This window comes from Zonotrichia leucophrys, chromosome 26, assembly GCF_028769735.1.
Source record: "Zonotrichia leucophrys gambelii isolate GWCS_2022_RI chromosome 26, RI_Zleu_2.0, whole genome shotgun sequence".
Lineage (NCBI taxonomy): Eukaryota > Metazoa > Chordata > Aves > Passeriformes > Passerellidae > Zonotrichia > Zonotrichia leucophrys.
Window position 1 is genome coordinate 5,251,654 of NC_088195.1, and position 21,475 is coordinate 5,273,128.

Sequence of the window (21,475 nt, forward strand, 5' to 3'; positions counted from 1 at the left end):
CCCTCATCCCTGGGACCCTGCAAACACTCCCAGGGATTCCATTCCACAGGCAGCTCCAGTGCTGAGCCTGGATCCAACCAGCATCCCACAGATTTCATTTGGATGGATAAGACACAACACAGCAGCCTGAAATTTCTTTCCAGTAGTGAAAGTCCCATTTTTTAAAATCTGGTATTTAAAATTATTATAGTAAAAAAATTTGGTATTTGAAAATTATTATAGTAAAAAATTTGGTATCTGAAATTATGATGGTAAAAAGTTTGGTATTTGAAATTATGATGGTAAAAAGTTTGGCATTTGAAATTATTATGTCAACCTGGGCTATTCATTCCAGCCAATGGCATTATCCTTCTCTTTACCTTTCCTGTTTTTATTATTAAGGAGATTATTATATTAGTTATTATTAATAATAAATATTAATAATATTTTTATTATTACATTTCCTTTATTATCAAATGATATTATATTATATTATATTATATTATATTATATTATATTATATTATATTATATTATATTATATTATATTATCCTTTTAATTATTAAGGAGATTTAATTATCCTATTTTTTTCTTACCCCTTTTATTCCTCATCCCTTTTTTTTTAATATTAAGGCAGCAAGAGAGTGGTTTCCCCTATAGAAACACTCCTTTGAACTGTGAAACAGGTTATTTCAAGCCCAAAATGAGATGGTTTATATTTAATAAAAAGCTACAGAATACTTCAACAGTTTCAAGGAGCTCCAACACTGTCACAGGTAAGAAAATTCGTCTACAGATGATGGACCAAATGCAGCACTTACACAATTACACAGTGCCAAGGAAACTGTGCTTAAAAGAGGGAAAAATTACAGGGAATGGGGAATATCAGTGCTAGAAACCAGTTCATTTTTCATGTGCTGTTTGACAGCTTCTCCCAGGAATGTGCAGGCAGCAAGTGCTTTGGGAATTGTCCTTTCCAATGGAACCGTCATCAATTTATACCTGAAACCATCATCAATTTACACCTGGAACCATCATCAATTTACACCTGGAACCATCATCCCTTTACACCTGAAACCATCATCAATTTACACCTGAAACCATCATCAATTTACACCTGAAACCATCATCAATTTACACCTGGAACCATCATCAATTTACACCTGGAACCTCAGCACCCACCACTCTGGGGCTGGGATGGAGCACAGAATATCTGACCCAGGACAGGATCCCCAGTGGGGCATTTTCCAAGGCACCAGGATTTCTGTATAAAATTATTATTTCTGAGGTGTTTAAGGCACTGGGAGTTGCAGGGGGATGAACCAAACTCAGCCAATCCTGCACTGAGGCCTCAGCCAAGCCCTTCTGCAGCAGGGATGAAACTTGCATGTAAAAAATTTTGAGTTTTTACCTCATGAAACAATAAAGTTCCTCACCCTCACCAACACAAACACTACCAGCAGCTTTGCTGCTCTAACAGGAACCATGTGGGAGGATTTTCAATCCTAAAGCTTTAGGATTTTAGCATTTCTTTCTGGAAGGCATTTTAGGATTTTAGGGTTTTTTCTGGCGTTTAACAGAGTGGGACCAAAGCTCTGTGGGGATGGAAAAAGCCACCCCAGCAGTTCCTCACCTGCTGCTCCCACTCTACACAATTCCAACACCTTTTCTGCTCTGCTCTCTCCCTGTAAATGAAGCCTCTGCTCAACACCTTTCTCCTTTCAACACAAGCCCTGTGGTATTTTCACCTCTTTTACCACCAAGAAACAACTCAGCAGGATGTGGTGTCCAAACCTCCCACCTCATCCATACTCACTGGAATTATTTTATATTATTTATACATTATTTTAATTCATTTATATATGTTATTTAGATTTTGTACTGTTTTGTATAATTTAATTTATTTGTATATAAATATTTTATTTATCTATAAATATTATTTAAATTTTATATTATTCCATATAAACGGTTATATATTAATACATAATTATTTATTTATACATATTAATTATATTTTATATAATCCCATATAAAAGTTTATATATTAAGATATAATTACTTATTTATACATATTATTTATATTTTATATTATTCCAAATAAATATATATATTATATTTATATAAAATTTTATTTATATATTTAGTTTATATATTTAACTAACTAATTTAACTAATATTTATAATGTTAGTTTATATTATAGTTAATATTTATAATATTTATATATTAGTTTATATATTATTAAATAATTATTAAATGTATCTATAATTATTACTTATATTTTATATATAATTAATTTATTTCTACATATTACTTATATTTGAAATAATTTTATAGAATATTATATATATTTTTATATATAATTATTCAATTTATTTCTACATACTATTTATATTTTATATTATTTATAAATATATTTTCTATAATTATAGATATATTTATAAATAATACACATATTATTTATGTATTTTTATTTATAATTTATGCATTGTACACCCCTGAGTGTCCTGGCTACCAGCTGCAGGTTTCCCTTCCTTGTTCTGTATTCTGCCTCACTGAAAGGCAGGATACAGCTGCTAGAACATGGATTTAGGCATTTCAAAGTACACAAAATAAACCTCTCCCTGTCCCACACACTCTGTGGTCAGGCTCTGCCCTTGATAAAAATCATAATCTACTGAAAACCAAGGCTGTGACTTTCCCATCTGCTCCAAAAAATTTCCCCTCCAAACCTGCAGTATCTTAAGCAGAGATTGCCCTCCCTCCATCAGAGCAATGTCACCAATTCCTAACCCTTATTTAGCAAAATTGGAGTTATTGTCCCCCCAATGTCACCAATTCCTTACTCTCATTTAGCAAAATTGGAGTTCTTATTCTCCCTCTTTCCTTCTACAGAGGAGCAAACAGCTCAGGAGCTCCCATTTCCCACATCCCAGCCCATGGATGGGCACCACCAGCCTTTATTTACCCTCAGAATAACCCTGCACAGGATTAGTATTAATTATTGATTATTAAAGCTCCTTTCTCCAGCCACAATTACCTCATATCTATCCAAAACTGTTGAGGAAACCAATGCCCACAGTGAGAAACTCCTGCACCATCCTGCCAGTGGGCTGGGAAGGGGGTGAAGAGTCTTCAAACCTTTGTTTTTTCAGGCTGGTGGTCAAACACTCCTCTGCTCACACCTGGGGCTCAGGAGCTCCCATTTCCCACATCCCAGCCCATGGATGGGCACCACCAGCTTTTATTTACCCTCAGAATAACCCTGCACAGGATTAGTATTAATTATTGATTATTAAAGCATCTTTCTCCAGCCACAATTACCTCATATCTATCCAAAACTGTTGAGGAAATCAATTCCCACAATGAGAAACTCCTCCCAGGAGCCCTGCACCATCCTCCAGTGGGCTGGGAGGGGATGAAGAGTCTTCAAACCTTTTGTTTTTCCACTGAGCAGGCTCAGGCTGGTGGTCAAACACTCCTCTGCTCACACCTGGGGCTGGGAAGGCAAGCACAGAACAGATGGTTCAGTTCCCCTGGCAGCTCTGAAAACCAAATTCATTTATTTACTGCAGGATACAACATGTGCAGGGGAGAAAGCAGCAGTGAGGATGGCAACACCTGCCCCAGGAAGGATTTTCCATCCCACTGAAGCCATGCTGCAAATAAATCACTTCCTAAAGCTGTTTTTGCATAACAGGGTGTTCATGTGTGGGGAAATGCAAGAGCAGGGGTGGATGGGACACAAATGAGGTTAAAATCTGCAATCTGAGGTGCACTAGAAAATCCCTTTTGGCCCTGCTCCCTTCACAGAATCCCAGAATTTTTAAGGTTGGAAAAGCCCTCCTGGATTGTCAAATCCCAGCTGTGCCTGGTCCCCACCTTGTCCCCAGCCCAGAGCACCGAGTGCCACCTCCAGGCATTCCCTGGGCACCTCCAGGGATGGGCACTGCAAACCTCCCCGGGCAGCCCCTGCCAAGGCTGAGCCCCCTTTCCATGGGGAAATTAATCCTGAAAATTTTCCCCTTAGATTTCCTTAAAATTCCCTTACATTCCCTTAATATTCCTCACATTCCCTTAATTTTCCTTACATCTCCCTTATATTTCCTTAATTTTCCTTACATTCCCTTAATTTTCCTTACATTTCCCTTACATTCCTTAATTTCCCTTACATTCCCTTAATTTTCCTTACATTCCTTTAATTTTCCTTACATTTCCCTTACATTCCTTAATTTCCCTTACATTTTCTTAATTTTCCTTACATTTCCCTAATTTCCCTTATATTTCCTTAATTTTCCTTACATTCCCCTTACATTTCCTTAATTTTCCTTACATTCCATTTTCTTTACATTCCCTTAATTTTCCCTACATTTCCCTTACATTCCTTTAATTTTCCTTACATTTCCCCTACATTCATTACATTTCCCTTACATTCCATTTTCCTTACATTCCCTTAATTTTCCTTACATTCCTCTAACATTTCCTTACATTTCCCTTACATTCCTTACATTTCCCTTGAATTCCTTAATCTCCCTTACATTCCCTTAATTTTTCCCCTCCAAAGGAAATTCACCCCTTACTCATCCGCAGCAGAAAAAATCAGCAGCAATGTTTAAAAATGATCCTGAGCATGAAAAATGCTCAGTGCAAGGGTGGTGCCCTCCCAGCCATCCCTCCTGCTCCTGGGCAGGCAGTGGGGAACTGGATCCCTCCTGCACCTCACAGGCAGCATCTGGGAAAAAAAAAATCACCAAAAACCTCCTGGATTTTTCCAAGATTTCACTGACAATAAATCAAACCCCTTGGAAAAGCAATGCCAGGCTCAGCACTGTGCCCTGAGTCACCTGGGGGACATTTTCCTGCCCATGCACATGGAATAATCTGCCATGGCCAGCTGGATCCTGATGGAAAATCACATGTGGAAGCACTTTAACCAGGATTCATTGATTTAAAAATTTCTAAAAATCATGGTGCAGAGAAACCAAACACTCAGGAATTCTCCAAAGATCCAGAGACCTGCAGGAATCTGAGTGATAGGAACCCAACAATTTTCACTGTACCCCAACAAGGACCTGCTAAAACACCTGAGCCCCATTGGGGAATAAACCTTAACAACTTCATTTAGATAATTATTTTTTTGAGCACTGACAGACAGAGGATTGATACACTGAATCCTGATGAATTTTAGCACCACAGGATTAAGAAAGCAAGAAGAAAATATGGAATTGGCTTCTCCAACAAGACAAGGATCACCCCTGGGTTGTGCCATCCAGAGCTGGGCTGCAGGGGCGCCATCCCTGGGAAGGAAACGCTTCTCCATTGCTACCAGGGATTTACTCCCAGGTGTAACCCTGAAGGAGGAGCCTGGGCAGCCTCCAGGAGCTGCTCCCAGTGCCTGCCAGGCAGGATTGATTTACGGGGTGAGCACCTGCTGGGTCTTAAACCTGCTTCAAGGGATGTTCCACATGCCGGGATAAAAAGCTGCTAAGACTCAGCTCGGGTCTATCAAAGCAAAGTCAGTGCAATCAGAGATCACAGCAGGAAGCACACTGCATGCCCTGTACCCTCTGGAATTACTTTATAATATTTATATATTATTTTAAATTATTCATATATATAACTTATATTTTATATAATTTTATTCTTATATATCTATATAAATAGTTTATTTTTATATACATTATTTATATTTTATATTGTTTTAATATAAATATTTATATATCTATATATACAAATTTTATTTCTACATTCCTTATATTTTATATTCTTTTATAGAAAATTTTCTATATTTTATCTATTTATTTGTACACATTATTTATATTTTATATTATTTTATAGAAATTTTCATACATCTTATATATAATTATTTAATTTATGCACACATATTATTTATATTTTATATTATTCCATAAAAATTATACATTAATATATAATTATTTAATTTATTTCTACATATTACTTATATTTTCTCTTCTTTAATATAATTTTATATATTTTCTACACCATTATTTGATTTATCTATACATATTATTTACATTTTATATAATTCCATATAAACTTTTATATAAATATTTCATTTATTTCTACATATTATTTATATATTATTTTATAAAAATGTCTAAATATTTATATATAATTATTTCATTTATTTCTACATATTAGTATACTTCTATTATTTTATATTATTTATAAATATATTTTCTATATTTATATATACATTTATAAATAATAAATATATTATTTATATATTTATAATTTATACATTGTACACCCCTGAGTGGCCTGGCTACCAGCTGCAGGTTTCCCTTCCCTGTTCTGTATTCTGCCTCATTGAAAGGCAGGATACAGCTGCTAGAACATGGATTTAGGAATTTTAAATACACAAAATAAACCTCTCCCTGCCCCACACTCTGTGGTCAGGCTCTGCCCTTGATAGAAAACCCCTAAATTCTGTAAGAATTAAAAGTTAAAAGGAAGGGTTATACATTAGAGGGGAATCTTTGGGAAATCTTTGGTATCTGATGCTTTGGGAAGCTTGTACCTCTCAAGTACCTCAGAAATGGGGAAAGAGAGAAGGGAAATTGGGATAAAAAAGAAGCTGTGTCCTCCAAAAATGGGAGAGATCCCAGGGCAATGCCCCATGGTCTGTCTCTATTATTGGAATAAAGCCAAAGGACTCCTCTGGCTCCTTTTTAGACATAATCCTCTGGTGTTTGTGGGTTCATTTTCCTGACATCAGGGTGAGGGGTGACAGCTCTGGATTTAATTCTGTCCCTGGAATCTCCCTGGGAATCCCACATCCCTCAGAGCAATGACAAGAATGGCAATTTGTCTTTCCAAACAAGCTGTGGGGCTGCTGGTAGATAAAACCAGCACTGGGAGATAAAAGAAACAATGGGAAGGATTCCACAGATTGATAAATGGGAAAAGATATTTGTTTTTACAAATAAACTTTTGGTTTGCTGATAAGTGAAATTAGACATTGAGAGATGAAAGAAGCAATGGGGAAAACCCCTAAATTCCATAAGATTAAAAATTAAAAGGAAGGGTTATACATGGTAGGGGAATCTTTGGGAAATCTTTGGTATCAGATGATTTGGGAAGTTTGTACCTCTCAAGTACCTCAGAAATGGGGAAAGAGAGAACGGAAATTGGGATAAAAAAGAAGCTGTGTCCTCCAAAAATGGGAGAGATCCCAGGGAATGCCCCATGGCCTCTCTCTATTATTGGAATAAAGCCAAAGGACTCCTCTGGCTCGGTGACATCTCTGGGTTTAACCCCTATCCCTGGAATCTCTCTGGGAATCCCACATCCCTCAGAGCAGTGACAGGAATGGCAGATTTATCTTTACAAACCAGCTGTGGGGCTGCTGGTAGATAAAACCAGTTTGTACCTCTCAAGTACCTCAGCCAATGGGGAAAGAGAGAAGGGAAATATGGCTGGAAATTGGGATAAAAAGGAGGCTGCATCTTCCAAAAATGTGAGAGACCCCAGGGAATGCCCCATGGCCTCTGCCTTTGTTGAAATAAAGCCAAAGGACTCCTCTGGCTCCTTTTTGGACACAAACCTCTGATGTTTGTGGGTTAATTTTCCTGACAGCTCTGGGTTCAACCCCATCCCCGGGATCTCCCTCTGACCCCAGCACACTCATTAACCACAGGGGGAAATCTCCAAAATTCCCATTTTAAAGGAGAACAAGAGGCTTTTCCACAGCACAAAAACCACCCCAGACAAGGTGCCTCAGCTACCAACACTGCTGGGGTTCCTGTGTTCACCTTAAGCCACATAAAGAAAGCCAAAAGCAATTTAAAATAGCTGGGTAAGGATGTGACACCAGGGCCTTCCAGCAACAGGAAATGTGGCTGTTCCTCCCTCCCCTGTTTGGCAGATCCCTCGTGGTCTGGGCTGTTTACTTGCCCTCACGCACACTGATAACAGGAACACTCTTTTGCTCTTTTTTTGGTGCTGGTTTCCCCCTGGCCTGGAACATGTCCTGCAGCTGTGTTTACGATGCAGAGCCTTATTAGGCTGCATTTCACCAGAGCCTAAATTAAAAAGTTTCATTTCTGAGGAGCTGGAAGCCTTCATAGGAGATGGGAGGTGTTTGGAAAATAAAAATGTTTAAAGATACCATGATGGCTCTCACTGAAGTTCATGGGAATTTATCAGCGACTCTAATGAACAAAAATTAAAGCAGATGTTGCAAACCCAGAAGTTTGAGCTTTAGCTGAGATCCTCATGGGGAAACTTTCCAGCCTGCAGACACCACAAAGGGGATGGGAGCTCTTGCTCATGGCCATGGACAATTCCAGAAGTAATTCATGGGTCAAAGTCTCTTTTCCAAAGCAGACTTTGCCTCTGAAGCCACCACCAATCTTTGCAAAACTTTCCCCTATAGATATCCCTCACGTGGACAAGATAGAGCCAGGATTGTAATATGAAAGGAAGAGGCAAAGGGTGTTTTTACAACACCCCAGGGACAAAGTGAACACCAATAAACTGAGCTCCAGCCCCTCAAGCCTTGGGACAGGAGTCACAGCCACCCTGGCAGCACAAGGGTGGTGACAGGGATGGGGGATCTGGGACTGGGCTCTCCCAGCAGCCTCAAGCTGCTCTTGGGTGCAGCTCTGAGGGCCACGAGGAACCAAAAGCACCCTCAGATAGCTGAGAGCTCAGAACAGGCTGTGCCTCAGGGCCAGAGGGGAAAGCTGGGCTGGCACAGCTGAAACACAAAGTCTTGGAATCACAGAGCCCTGGAATGGTTTGGGTTGGAAAGAACCTTGAATCTTATCTTGTTCCTGTTCCAGGTTGCTCCAAGCCCTGTCTAACCTGGCCTTGGACACTTCCAGGGGTGGGGCAGGCACAGCTGCTCCATGCCAGGGCCTGCCCCCCCTCACAAGGAAGGATTTCTTCCAATATCAAACCCAAATTTCCCTTTTTTCAGTTGAATCCATTCCCCCTTGTCCTGCCTGTCCAGTTCCTGATGAAGAATCCCTCCTGGTCCTTGTTCACAGTCTTGTCTTTACCCACCCAAGAGGAGCAGCACGAGAAACACCAACATCCCCTTTCCTCACCATCCCACAAGCCTCAACAGCAGCTCAGGTGGTTCAGAACCTCATCCTGCCCTGCACCTCTGCCCAGGTCAGAGCTGGAGCAGCCCAGGCTGGCAACAACCAAAGCAATCCCTTGGCCAAGGGGGCTGCAAACACCTCCATGGCCCAAAGGGCATCTCCTCTCCATGGGCAAACAGCTCAACAACCACCCCAGGAGACTTTGCTGGTTTCCCTTCACTCAAACCCTTCCACATCCCTCCTCAGACACACATTTGTGTCCCCAGCCATATCTAAAATGTGCACAGGCTGCACAGCTGCACATGTGCAGTAAATGTGCACATTTTACTTTATAAAATGTGCAATTGCACAGCCTGGAAATGCAGCACATGCATCTGAAGGGAGAGGCTGGCTGCAGGATGCAAGAGCTCCCTGCACAAAGGGCAGCAGTGCCAGGGAACGCTGCCAGCTCGGGGCTGGGTCAGGCTGTGTGCATTGCTAAACCTTGGCCTGACCTCTCACTGCATCTGGGGACAGGAAATACTGAAGGGAGCTAAAAACCTCCAGCCTGATCTTCAGATGCAATAGCAGAACTAGGCATGAAGGTCAAGGCAGGCAGATAAGGAGATGAAATAGCTGTGACCCACAATTAATCCACAGCTCATCTGTGGAGCCCAGCACATCCCATCCCCATCCTGGGACAGCACACAGGAGCTGGGCTGGGGGGTGACAACTCAGTAATGCCCAGCACCAGCAGCATTTTGACAGCATCCACACCCTGGATTGCAATGTTTAATTAATACAGCCCTGGAGTGGGGTACAAAGGGGGAAAAACAGGCAACCTTTGTGCCACCATCCAGGCTCTCTGCTCCTGCTACAGGCACCACAATGAGGATGAAGAGCAGGAGGCTCCTGTCAAACCCATCAGAGCACGTGCACTGACCCAGTCCCTCAGAGCTTGCTCTGCTTAGGAGTTTACCTCACCCAGTTCTCAAGGCAGCTCTAATTACACTCAGGCACAGGGCTCCGAGCCAAGAACCGCAGGAAACACAAGGGGAATCACAAAGCCAGCAGCCCAGGAGCCTTCCCAGTGCTCTGCCTGTCTGACCAAACCCTTTGCAGGCTTTGCCCCAGACCTCAGGACACGAGGTGGGAGCTCATCCTCCAAAAGCATTTGGCATTTTATAGTAAACCACCAGCAAGAGGCCAACACAAGCTTGTTATTGGCCACGAGCAGAATCTGGGCCATCTGATGTTTTAAACTTATTAATTCAGCTGCAGCTGGTAAAAGCACAGTTCTAAAAAAATGTGTGAATTCAAATAACCTGCTCGCATCTAATCCGCTCGCGTTGCTCTCTGCTGCAGTGCAGTTAATTAAATGGTTCTCGTTATAAATCCACTTTCCCCAGAAGTCTCATTAGCCAAATTAATATGATGCATATAGAGCACTTAACCCTTCCAAGAGACTGCTTTTAACAACAGCCTGGCTCTACCTGGCCACTGGAGCATCCCTCTAAGCCCTTCAGAAGGCAGAGGGGCAGAGGCAGCACGCAAAAAACAACTCGCTATGGCAAAGTGACTGCAGGAGAAGCATCCCACAGCACATCCCACGGCACCTCTGAGTCTCTGGAACAAATGCATGATGTAAAGGAGACAGGGAACCATCTCCCAGTGAAACACACAGTGAAATCTGACTCAGAGAGGCAGAACTCTACTGGAATAGACACTGACATTTCAAGGCACACCCAAAAAGTGGGATAGTGCCCAAGTGCTGACACAAACACCTGGATACCTGAGCAGGTGAGCAGCTTGACAAAAAGAGCCCCTTTTTGGGGGTACACTGACAGATCACCCATCTCCTGTCAGCATGAACCCCCCAGCCCAGGTAAAGGGGCTGAAACACATCTCCCATTATTGCTACCAGCCCCAGACCTATTGTACAACACTTCAAAGGAGATTCAGAGGTTGTATCTCAACAGCACAAAAAATACATTGCAAAAAATAGTAATTTTAACTACAAACACCAACTTCTAGAAGAAAAGGCATCTCCTGAGTCTCCCCTCTCCAATTCCCTTCCCTCATAACCAGCAATATCTACAATTGCTCCCATTTACAACAAAAAACTTAATTTCAATTATTACAGCAGCATCCCACAAACACAAACAATTTGCCAAATCATTGGCTTGGCTTTCCTTATTAACACATACAAATTATACACACTACTCTGGGTTAAAGCAGTGTTAATTCAAGCAGGTCATGAAGTCAAAATAACAGCTCCAGCTTGCCAAGCTGAGAACATGTAGCTTTATGTGCAGGGCCCTGTTTCTCAATGGGAGCCCCCAAAAAACAGGGAGGCACATCCAAGGGTTGGCTCCTTTGCCAAGCAGGAGGAGCAGCACGGTGACTGAAGAAACCACAATTAGTAAGCATTAATAAACTGGAGAACCAAGGCAACAAAAGGTGAACAACAATCTTCTTTTACATTACAACTCAGCGCAACCTCTTCCAGCCCCTTACCTGTTTTAGGGATTTACACAGCGCTTTGCCACCTTGCAGAGCACAACCACAGCATCCGTCGGGCTGAGAGGCATCTGCAGCCCAGCAAAGCTCCTGCCCGGCTGCAGGGGGTTATCCATGGCAGTTAAAGTGTGTCAAGGCAAACAGGGCAAGCGTTCAAGGTGTCTCCATGGCACATCACAGGAATTCTACCACAAGCACAGCACAGGAGCTCCGACGACGCAGTTGTGGCTTCCTCTCGACGGCCGCGGTGCTCAGGCGCGCCCCGAAGTCTCCTGCAGCAAACACGGAGTTGTGCTCCTGCACGGGAACAGCTTTCCAAAGCTCAGGAGCCCCCGGGACAGGAGAACTACAGCACACAAGGTTTTCAGGCTGCTCCTCTCCCCGTCTGCACTACACCGGAGCGCGCGGCGGGGCCGGGACGCGAGCAGGGCACATGCACATCCGAGGCGTGTGGAACCACGTGCGGCTTCAAAACCGGTCAAAATAAGGCACTGAGACACCACGCAAAGGTTTAAATTACCGCCTCCAGCTCTCAGGAACTCTTCATCCATTCAGCACTAAACCCACAACTGCTGAAAAGCCCCTGGAGATGGAGGAGCGCCTCGCGTACGGCAGGAAAGGCTTTATTAACAGCATTTAAACACTTTTTAAGGACTCATTTCTCTTTTTCTTTTGGCAATTTTGGTGCAAAGGTGTTACGTGCAAAGATTCAAAGCAATTTCAAAACTTTTTTTTTTTTTCTTCAAACTTAAAAAAAAAAACCCAAGAATCAAAACTAAAGGCAAACATGTTGGGTGAACAAAATAAATCAGAGAAACTTAAAATTCAGCAACTCCAGCTCTTCCAACCAGCGAAGCCCCAGACTTGGCCACCGTTCCGAGGCGCAGGGTTGGTGCTTCCCTGCTTCTTGCGTGCCCCGTCCCGCTGAGGAGAAACGCAGCAAAGTGCCCCCATTTTCACTGCAAACACGGGGGCCACCACAGCAAGGCCATCAGACACAAATTCTTCTGCCTGGTACCACAGGTCGATCAAGGCAAAAGTGTCGGTGCTCTCCCTGCTTCTTGCTCAAGACCCACAACTATCAGCTCAATTGGGCAGCAGCAGCAGGAACCCCTCCGCTGCCAACACAGGGGGGGCCAAACGTTTGTCGTCAATTCACTTCCAGGCAGAAAAACCATTTTCCTCAAAAGAAACAATTTATTTAGAATGAAACAAAATCAGCTCAACTGTGAGCGCATGTTTGAGTGACAGCTACTTTTAAGCTGTGTGAGCCATAAAAAGGGTATTCCTTTACTTTTCCAGCAATCTTGTGTACACAGCACAAAGCAAAGAGGTCATTTTTTTTTTCCACTTAAAACACGGGCATTGGCATCACAATAGCAGATACACAACTTTTTTTTTTTTTTTTAAAGCTGCCATTTTAGTAAAATGCACAAATACTAAACAGATAAGCTTTCTTCCACCAGGAGGCCCATGTAAATTCCACATAAGCCACAGCTTCTCTTCCCAAAGGTCCATTAGAGCTTGGTATCCCATGCTGTTGTCTTCTGCAGTCCACCAGATTTGCTTGCAGGAGGGAAAAAAACGTTATTTCAATACAAATGTGTACACCAGATTTGGGTTTTTCCCCCTCCCTACATTATACAGATGAACATAAAGAGCTACGAGGCCTTTCTGAATATTCTACTTGGACTTCAAAAGCACCAATACCACCCATGGGCATGAAACCTCGGAATGAAGTTGCCTTCTAGGGATAGATGCAAAACAAGTAGTGCAGGGCTTCTTTTTGGACCAGGATAAAACTAGGCTTACAGTATTGATGATTACTCAACTTGCAGTAACATTTGTTGGGGCACCTCAAAATCATTAACGAGGAGAAAAACCAACCTAATTCTTGTTAATTCGGTTGACTTTCCTCACTGGGTATTTCCTGAAGGCAACTTATCAACAAAATCATGAAATGTAGTGTTACACAGCTCTTTTTGCTCTCACTCTGCTGTGCAGTTCTAACAGCAGACAATGCCAATATTAAAAGGTCAAATCAAAGACACACCCAATAAAATTTAAACTTGTTACTATTCCAGTCATATCTCCTAGCCATCGTTTTTACACAATGGGAACTGCAGGAGGATGAATATTCAATGAACCATTCTCTGCACCACCCGGTCTGCTTTAAGCCTGATACAAAAATCACCTCATCGTTCAGTCTACCAATCATTGGAATATCTGTCCTTCAGTGCTATAAAGAAATAAACAGGGGGACAAAGGGGAAAGAACCCCAAAAGCTCTAGAGCCACATGGCAACCATTCCTTCCCCTCTGGGCACACAGCACTCCCCAGGAGCACTGCCCTCAACACTGTTTTGCTTAGAGCCAGGAACTATCATTTTCCAAGGCATTTTTTTCCCTGAGTCCTCAGAGTTTTTGAACTTGTCTTCACAATTTTGATTCACTCCTCCTCCCCATTAACACCTCAGGCCTTTCACCTCAGTTACCATCAACCAGAGGGTTCCCAAACCCACACAAGAAATTAAAAGTAGTTCTTTGTAGAACTTGGCTCTCCATAGAGGCCAAGAAAGTTGTCACAAAATATTCCATCTTTAACATCCTTGAAGGAAAGAAAAGAGAGAGAGGGCAAGGTTTGTCTGCCTGGCAATAATGCCCTTTTCTCTCTGGGAGGCTGACAAGGATGTGTTGGTATTTTTGCCCCTAAAACCTCTGGATTGAGGATAACCTCAGTGTTCCCGTGGCAAACAAAGCCACTGGCCAGGGGCCAAGGAAGTTGCACAAAGTTTCCAATTGAAAGAAATAAACAACAAACTAAAATCTCAAACAGAACCACGAGTCATTTGAGGTTCTTTCCCCAAAGCATAAAGCACAAGGATGAAATGATTCAGGAAAAGCACATCCTTTTTCCAGGCTAATTCAACACACTAATGAAATAGAAGAACATCAGCTGCACACAAGGTCGGGAGGGAATACTGAGCTCTCACCAGAGCAACTTAATGCCAGACACAAGGAGAGAGCCAACAACTGCTACATCTGGTTTGCTCTGCACACAGTGGTATCACCCACAGGCTTCTAAACCTTCAGCCAGCTTCAGTGGACAGTTACTCCAATGGGGAACACCTCAGACCAAGGAGGAAAGCACAGCCCGCCCAGCCGGGAATTCAGTGCTGGCAAAAAAAACCTCTCAAAGTTTTGCCACAAGAACCCTCAAAGGGTGTAAAATCCTTGCTTACAAAACAGAGCAGCAACCACAAATAAACCAGATTCAAAGGAAGCAGGTGCTCCATGAAATAAGGAACCAGAAAACCTGGAGTCAAACACGGCCTCGCCCGCTCCTCCTCGCCCTCCAGCACAGCACAATTTCACAGCCACTGGCAGGTGGAACCACTGTGATTTCCCAAAAGGAAAAATGGAAGTGCACCTAGCATGCTCTTCCCAAAAGGCTTCCCAAACCAAGCTGGCTTTACAAGCTATGTTGACCCCAAGTTTTATGGGTTTTTAAGCAGGTGCCTGCTGCAGATCAGCGGAACAAATGCTGCTCTCAGTGTCCAACACAAACTTTAGTGCTTTTTTCCCCCCAGTTTTGGGCAGATGTAAATTCTCAGCTGTTTCAAGTCTCTTTCCTAGAAAACTCTTGCAAGTGATTTCTGTCAGATGACAGAAATCTCCCAGAAAACTCCCTCTGAATGCAAGCAGCACTTGCAGCATTGATCACCTGCTGACACACAACAGGCACCTGCTCCAATTAAAACATTCTTTTCAATAAGTGGTAAACACGCTGTATCTTCTTAAACACAGTGATTTGCATTTCTGGTGTCATTCCCAAAAATTCTCCTTGTTAATAGGAAGCTGAACAGCTGAATTCTGCCATCTCTTACATTCACATTGAAGGACAACCCAGAAATTCTGGATTTTACTCTCAAATTTAAGAGCATTAAATGAGGCTTTCATCTTTTCATTTAGAAAGAAAAGTAGATACAAAAAACAAAATCTGTGTTTAAGAGATGCTGCCACATTGGAATTCTCAGTTCACCACAATGTTTGGGATGCTGGGTCCACTCATTCTGGGCAAATAAAGGAACCAAAGCCCTCTTAAACCACAGCCCTCTCTGACAAGTGGTGCAGTAACAAAAATTCCTATTTTTGTGACAGAAACTCAAGCAAGTTCAGTTACACCCATAAAATACATTCAAGACATTTCCTCCTTCGTCTCCTATTCGCATCCTATTCCACACTTTGAATTTGATTTTTGCCATGCAAGTTGTAACAGAAATCAACTCATGCCTGTATCAATTATCCAAGGAATCTACTGGAGCATGGACCAAGAGAGGCAGCATCACTTCTCCATTGCCCAAATCCCTGAAAACATGGCTAAGTGCAAGATTACATTCTGGGTTTAAGTGCAAGATTACAATTTTAGGGCCTGTAAAGAGATACAGTGAGATTTACACTTCAGTTTAGAAGCTGCTGCAACATCCTTTTGGCTGTTAAACAGAGTATCATGGAATTAGATCACATCAGGGATTGAGATCCCTTCTCCCCTCCTAAATGCCTGAATTACCAAAGGTGGCTGAGACAGCTGGAGAAAAGTGCCCAATGATTGGGGAAATTAAGAAAAAAATTAACTATGTTATTTGGAAAAAAAAAAAAAAAACAACTAACCTGCAAACTGTTTCATCCTTGAATCACAAGAACAAGAGCTCAAACCTCAGCACCTCAGAGTATTTTTAATATTTCTCCAGGATGCTAAAACCACTTAACTCCAGGTGCCCATGATAAACCTCATGTAATGCCCACTGCACACTGTACCTGAAAAGTCCCTAGCAGACCGCAGTTCCTTGCTATTAACAAAGAGGTAAAATGTTAATGAGAACTTTTATGTAATTAAATTATCACAGAATGAAAAGCATCTCTGGAGAGAAGCACTTACTTGCTCAGTTTGCATTGTGGAACCAGACCCTACTGAACCTGCAACTCTTAGAAAACAAAACAAAACAAAACAACAAAAAAAAAAAGGCAGTAAAACCAAAACCCCACAATATAACTCAAGTTCTCCTTAAAGCACCTCCTTGTTTCCTGCACACCAGAGTGAGCACAAGACATTCCTGGTTTGCAACAAAGTCCTCAGCTCTTCACCAAACCTAGCCACTGCTACAAACCCAAAGTGCACAAATGGGATACACCGGGAAATCAGGGAAATACACCTGTTAAAAAGCCCAGTTTCAGTGCATGCACCTGGGGGGGCTGGATGAAAAAGGAATCCCTTTCCAAAAAGGAATTCAGTGTTCTGCTGAGTACCCGAGAGAGCAGCTGCTGCTCACCTGAAAAACGTCGACCTTGAGCCACGCGACTCAACGGGGAAACCACTGCGGCTCCCGAGGGAAGGGATCCCAAAGGGCCCCTGGCCTGAGGCCCACACGGAATTTCAAGGACTCAAAAGAGGAGGTGACACCAGTCTGTTATTAAAGTTATGGTTTTCCATTTCCACTGAGTGCTTTAAATCTGGTCTGTTCGGTTTGGAGCTCTCTCGAGGACGAGCTCTTGGGATTTGCTTTAAAATGCATGAAATGAAAAAAGGACATGAATCTAAATTAAGAAGACAGGAGTTTTTCTTTTAACCCCCCTCCCCCCCACCCCCAGTTTTTATTATTTTTCTATTTTCTGTAAATCAAAGCAGGCTGAGCCTCCCTGCTGTCCCCATTGATAGGGAATTCTCAAAATATCCTATTCACACTACTCCTAACCGACCTCTCTGGCTTCTATCTTTATAGAAAAATGTAGTAACAGAAAATCGGCCCGGGAAAGTCACCTACAAACAAAGATCTATTTAAAATAACGACAGGGCTGGCTAAGGCTGTATCCCATAGCACCTGGCACACGCTGGAGGGGCTGCATGGAGGAGTAGGCAGGGTTGGGAACAGAACATGAGGGCCTTAGGATGCCCCACGGACAATGATCATGACCAGATAGTCGTCCTCTGATTTGGCCAACGCCTTGGCCGTGGAGTCCAGGAACTGCTGGGAGAAGTCGCAGGGCGGAAAGGCGTGCAGGACCCCGCTGTTCTCCTTGTCTTTGTTCCCCCCTACAGGGAGGCTGATCACCCCAGCAGCCTGCTTTTGCTTTAGGTAGGACACCAGATTCCTGAGCGGCCTCTGCGTGGAGGTGGTGGCGGCCTCGGCAGCCCCGGCTGCGGGGCGGCTGTCGGAGGCGCCGGGCACGGCCAGCAGGATGGCGTATCCATTGGGACCCGCCACCTTGATGCGCCGGTTGACCTCGTCCAACTTGGGCTGGTCCAGACGGAGACGTTGGGTGATCTTGAGCTGAGCCACTTTCCCACCAGTCGCTCCCTCCACCAGGAGGCTGCTGGCGACTCCGAGGTCCCCCTGGAGCAGGTGCATGTTGGACGGGAAGTTGCTGTTCTTCAGCAGGAGCATCCCCTGCCAAGCCAAGCACAGCTTGGGCGCCGCCCCGGCCTGCGCTGCTCCATCCTGCTGCTGTTTTTGGGGAGGAGGTTTGAGCCGGGAGCCTCCACCACCACCCTCTGCTGCCCTCTCGTCCTTTTTGGCCGGACTTTTGCACTCCTGGGCAGCAGCAGCGGCGCGATGCTTGCGCTCCCGCTCTGCGGAATTCTTGCGGTCGCGCTTTTCGTTCTGCCCCCGCTCCAGGCTGCCCCGGCGGGACTCCCGGATGGGGGACGGTCGCTCCACGAGGAGCAAGCGGGATGAGCGCTCAGGGTCACTACTGTAACGCTCCCGGCCCCCCAGGAGCTCGGGGCTGCGGTCCGGGGGAGAGGTCGTGGCCAAGCAATGGCGCTTTCGGGAGGAAGAGGAGCGCTCGCTGTCAGGGGAACGGTCCAAGTGCCGGCCTCCATCCTCGGCCAGCCTCCGTTTCCTAGGCTGATCCCTACTGCTACTGCCCAGCTCCCTCTCCCGGTCCCGCTCCAAGGACCAACCGTCCCGGCGGCGCTCCAGGCTTTCCAGTGGGTCATAGGCAGCTGCCCGATTACTCCGGTCCCGCACAGGGGGCGGCGGGGGCACCCACTCTGTCTCAGAATAAAGGTCTCTGTCACGGTCTCTATAGAGCAAAGGTGGCGTCCTGTCCCGGGCCCCCCGCAGAGGGTCAGGGGGGGCTCCCCGGTGAGCCCCAAAAGCAGCCGCCTCCGCCACGAGCTCGTAATGAGCTGGAGGTGGCAAGGGCAGGGGCTGCAGGTAGGGCTGCTGGTACCGATGCTCCGTGTCGGCAAAGTCCACGCGGAGCCGGCGATCCGGCCCCCCCAGGGGGAAGCCCCGCATGTGGGTGCAGGCTGCCTGGGCAGCGTCCAGACTCTCGTACTGGATATAGGCCCAGGAATCCCCTTTGCGGTAATCGATGGTGCGGATGGTGCCAAACCGATCAAACTCCCTGGCCAGGGCAGCCAAGGGCACCCAGGGCCCCAGGCCGCCCACCCAGAGCCGGGTGGTCGGGGTGGCTTTGCCGTACCCGATCTTGATGGGGTTGCGCAGCAGCACCTTCCCTGACATGGCCAACTTGGCCCGGTGTGCCATGTCCAGATTCTCAAACTTAAGAAACCCATAGGTGCTGGTCTGCCCACGCCCCGGCCTCTTGATGTCCACCTCAGTGATGACCCCAAAACGGTCAAACGCTCGCCGCAAGTCCGACTCGCTCACGGTGATGTCCAGGTTGCCCAGGAACAGCGTGCGGTTGGCTCTCTGGTCATCCTCGGGGCTGATCTCCTCCTCGGTGGCCGCTCCGGCACCTCCTCCTCCTCCTCCGCGGAACCCCCCGGCCGCCGCCACACCGGCCACGCGCTCCAGCCCATAGGCCGGCCGCACCCGCGCCTCGTAGAAGCCGCCGTAGTCCCGCTCCCTCTCCAGCTCCCTCGGCAGCGGCGGCGGCGGCGGGAGCCGGCCCAGGGCGAGCTGCTGCAGCCGGTAGTCCCGGTATCCCAAAGCTCCTCCGCTGCCCGCCGGGGACAGCGCTCGCTGCGCGGCCCCGGCCGGCGGGTGCCGCACGGCGGCCGCCACCGCGCCGACCGCCGCCGTGCCGTAGGGAGACTCCTTGTCCAGCAGCGCCGGGGAGCGGCTGCTGCGCCGGCGGCCGCTGCCTCCGCCGACATAGACGGCCTCGATCTTGAGCGGGCGGTCGTAGAGCACGAGGCGGCCGCGGGCGTGCTTGGCGGCCCGCGCGTCCTCGGGCCGGCGGAAGTTGACGAAGGCCACGCGCTCGTCGGCGGCGCCGGCGCCGGGAGGGAGCCGGCTGATCTTGACGCTCACGTCTCCGAAGCGCTTGAACTCGTGGAAGAGCCCGTCCTCCACCGCCTCGTCGCTCAGCGCCGAGCCCAGCTCGCTGATCTTCAGCGTCTTGTACTCGCCGCCGCCCGGCTCCGACGAGGAGGACGAGGAGGAGGCGGCAGCGGCCGCTCGCGATTCGCCGCCGCGGCTGCTGCTGCTTCGCGACGCCTCCGCGGTTTTACCGCTGTAGCCGTGCCGGCCCCCGCCGCCCGCGGCCGCCGCCGAACCGCTCTCGTACTCGCGGCTGCCGGCGCGGCCGCCCTTGTCCGCGTGGGCGCCGCGCCGGCCGCTCCCGCTGTTGCTCTCGCCGGACGCCGCCGCCGCTTTCCCGCCGTTGGAGCCGCCGCCTCCGCCGGACGAGCCGCTCGGCTTCTTGCTGCCGCGCGAGGAGGAGGAGGAGGACGCCGAGTCCTCGCCGCCCCGGGAGCGCTTGGCCTTGGCGGGCGAGCGCTCCTTGCCCTTCATGGCGGCGGCGGCCGCGCTCCCGCCGGGCCTCCCCGACCGCCCCGCTCACGCACCCGCCGCCATCTTGCGAGCCGCGCCGGTAGCGCGCGCCGCCCCCCCCGCGCCCATTGGCTGCTCAGGGCGGCGCCCTCGCCCATTGGCTGGCGTCGCGGGGATGCTCCGCCCACCTCCTAGCGCTGCACCTTCCCATTGGCCCGCTGCGCTGTCGGTCTGCCAGCCAGCCCCGTGCTCCCGCGGGGGGGGCGGGAATTGCCGCCGTCGCGCGCCTCCCAGCCCCGCTCGCTCATTGGACAGTTAGAAAGGGCGCGGCGATCTCATTGGACGGGCCTACCTGTCAATCGTGGCTGTTCAACCATGGGAGGATTTTGGCTGCCCATTGAACACTGGGCTGAACTTAGCTCCGCCTTCTGATTGGCTCGCTTACCTGCCAGTTACAATAATGGTTCTGCGGCCCCGCCCCACCCCTTGCCATTGGCTCTCTCCCTTAGATATGAGTTCCCGTCGTACCTCTCAAAATCTCGCGAGTTTCTCTGTCCCCGCCTCCTTTGCTCATTGGTCAGTAGTCAACATATCGCCCTGATCTGATTGGTTAATCCCTACGCCGCTCACGAAAAAGCGCGCCCCACCCCGCAACTCCGTTCCTGGTTTATCATTGGGCGAGAAATCGTCCCCAGGCGTCTGATTGGGTGCTTATAGACAGAGCGCTGATTGGCTAGAATAAAAATCAATCAGGCTTGTTCTGGCTCTGATTGGTCGCTGCGGGGAGAGGGGCGTTCCTCGGCAGAGCTCGCGGTGCGGCGGCGCCTGAGGGCTCAGAGCGCGGCTGGTCGTGGTGCGGAGTGGAGCTGCTCTCATGCTCCGTGTCCCTGCCCTCAGCTCGCCGGTGCTTCCACCGCGCTGGCTGAACGCATCGCGGGGGGACAGGAGAGAGCCTGGCTGCATTCAGTGCCTGCCTCACCCTCTCCCTGTTTCCCTGTGGGTGTCTGCGCCAGGCAATGCAGGGAAGCGCTCCCGGTGGATGCGGCATCCCCGCAGCTCCCTGCGGCTCCCTGGGGCCGGGCCCGCCCTGCTCTGCCCGGTGTGGAGCCCTGCGTAACTGCAGGGAGTGTCTGACAACACGGTCACTCCTTGCTCGGGGCCAGCAAACCGATTTAAATATTTCCC

The 21,475-nt window shown here is 47.1% G+C and overlaps 1 protein-coding gene across 1 annotated transcript; it reads right to left on the reverse strand.

The window, feature by feature from the left end:
• Nucleotides 1-17,359: 17,359 nt before the first annotated feature.
• Nucleotides 17,360-20,373, reverse strand: RBM15 (RNA binding motif protein 15). The gene has a single exon (XM_064733310.1). It carries the CDS (start codon nt 20,309-20,311, stop codon nt 17,489-17,491), a length of 2,823 nt encoding a protein of 940 aa, XP_064589380.1. The 5' UTR covers nt 20,312-20,373; the 3' UTR covers nt 17,360-17,488.
• Between the last annotated feature and the right edge of the window lie 1,102 nt (nt 20,374-21,475).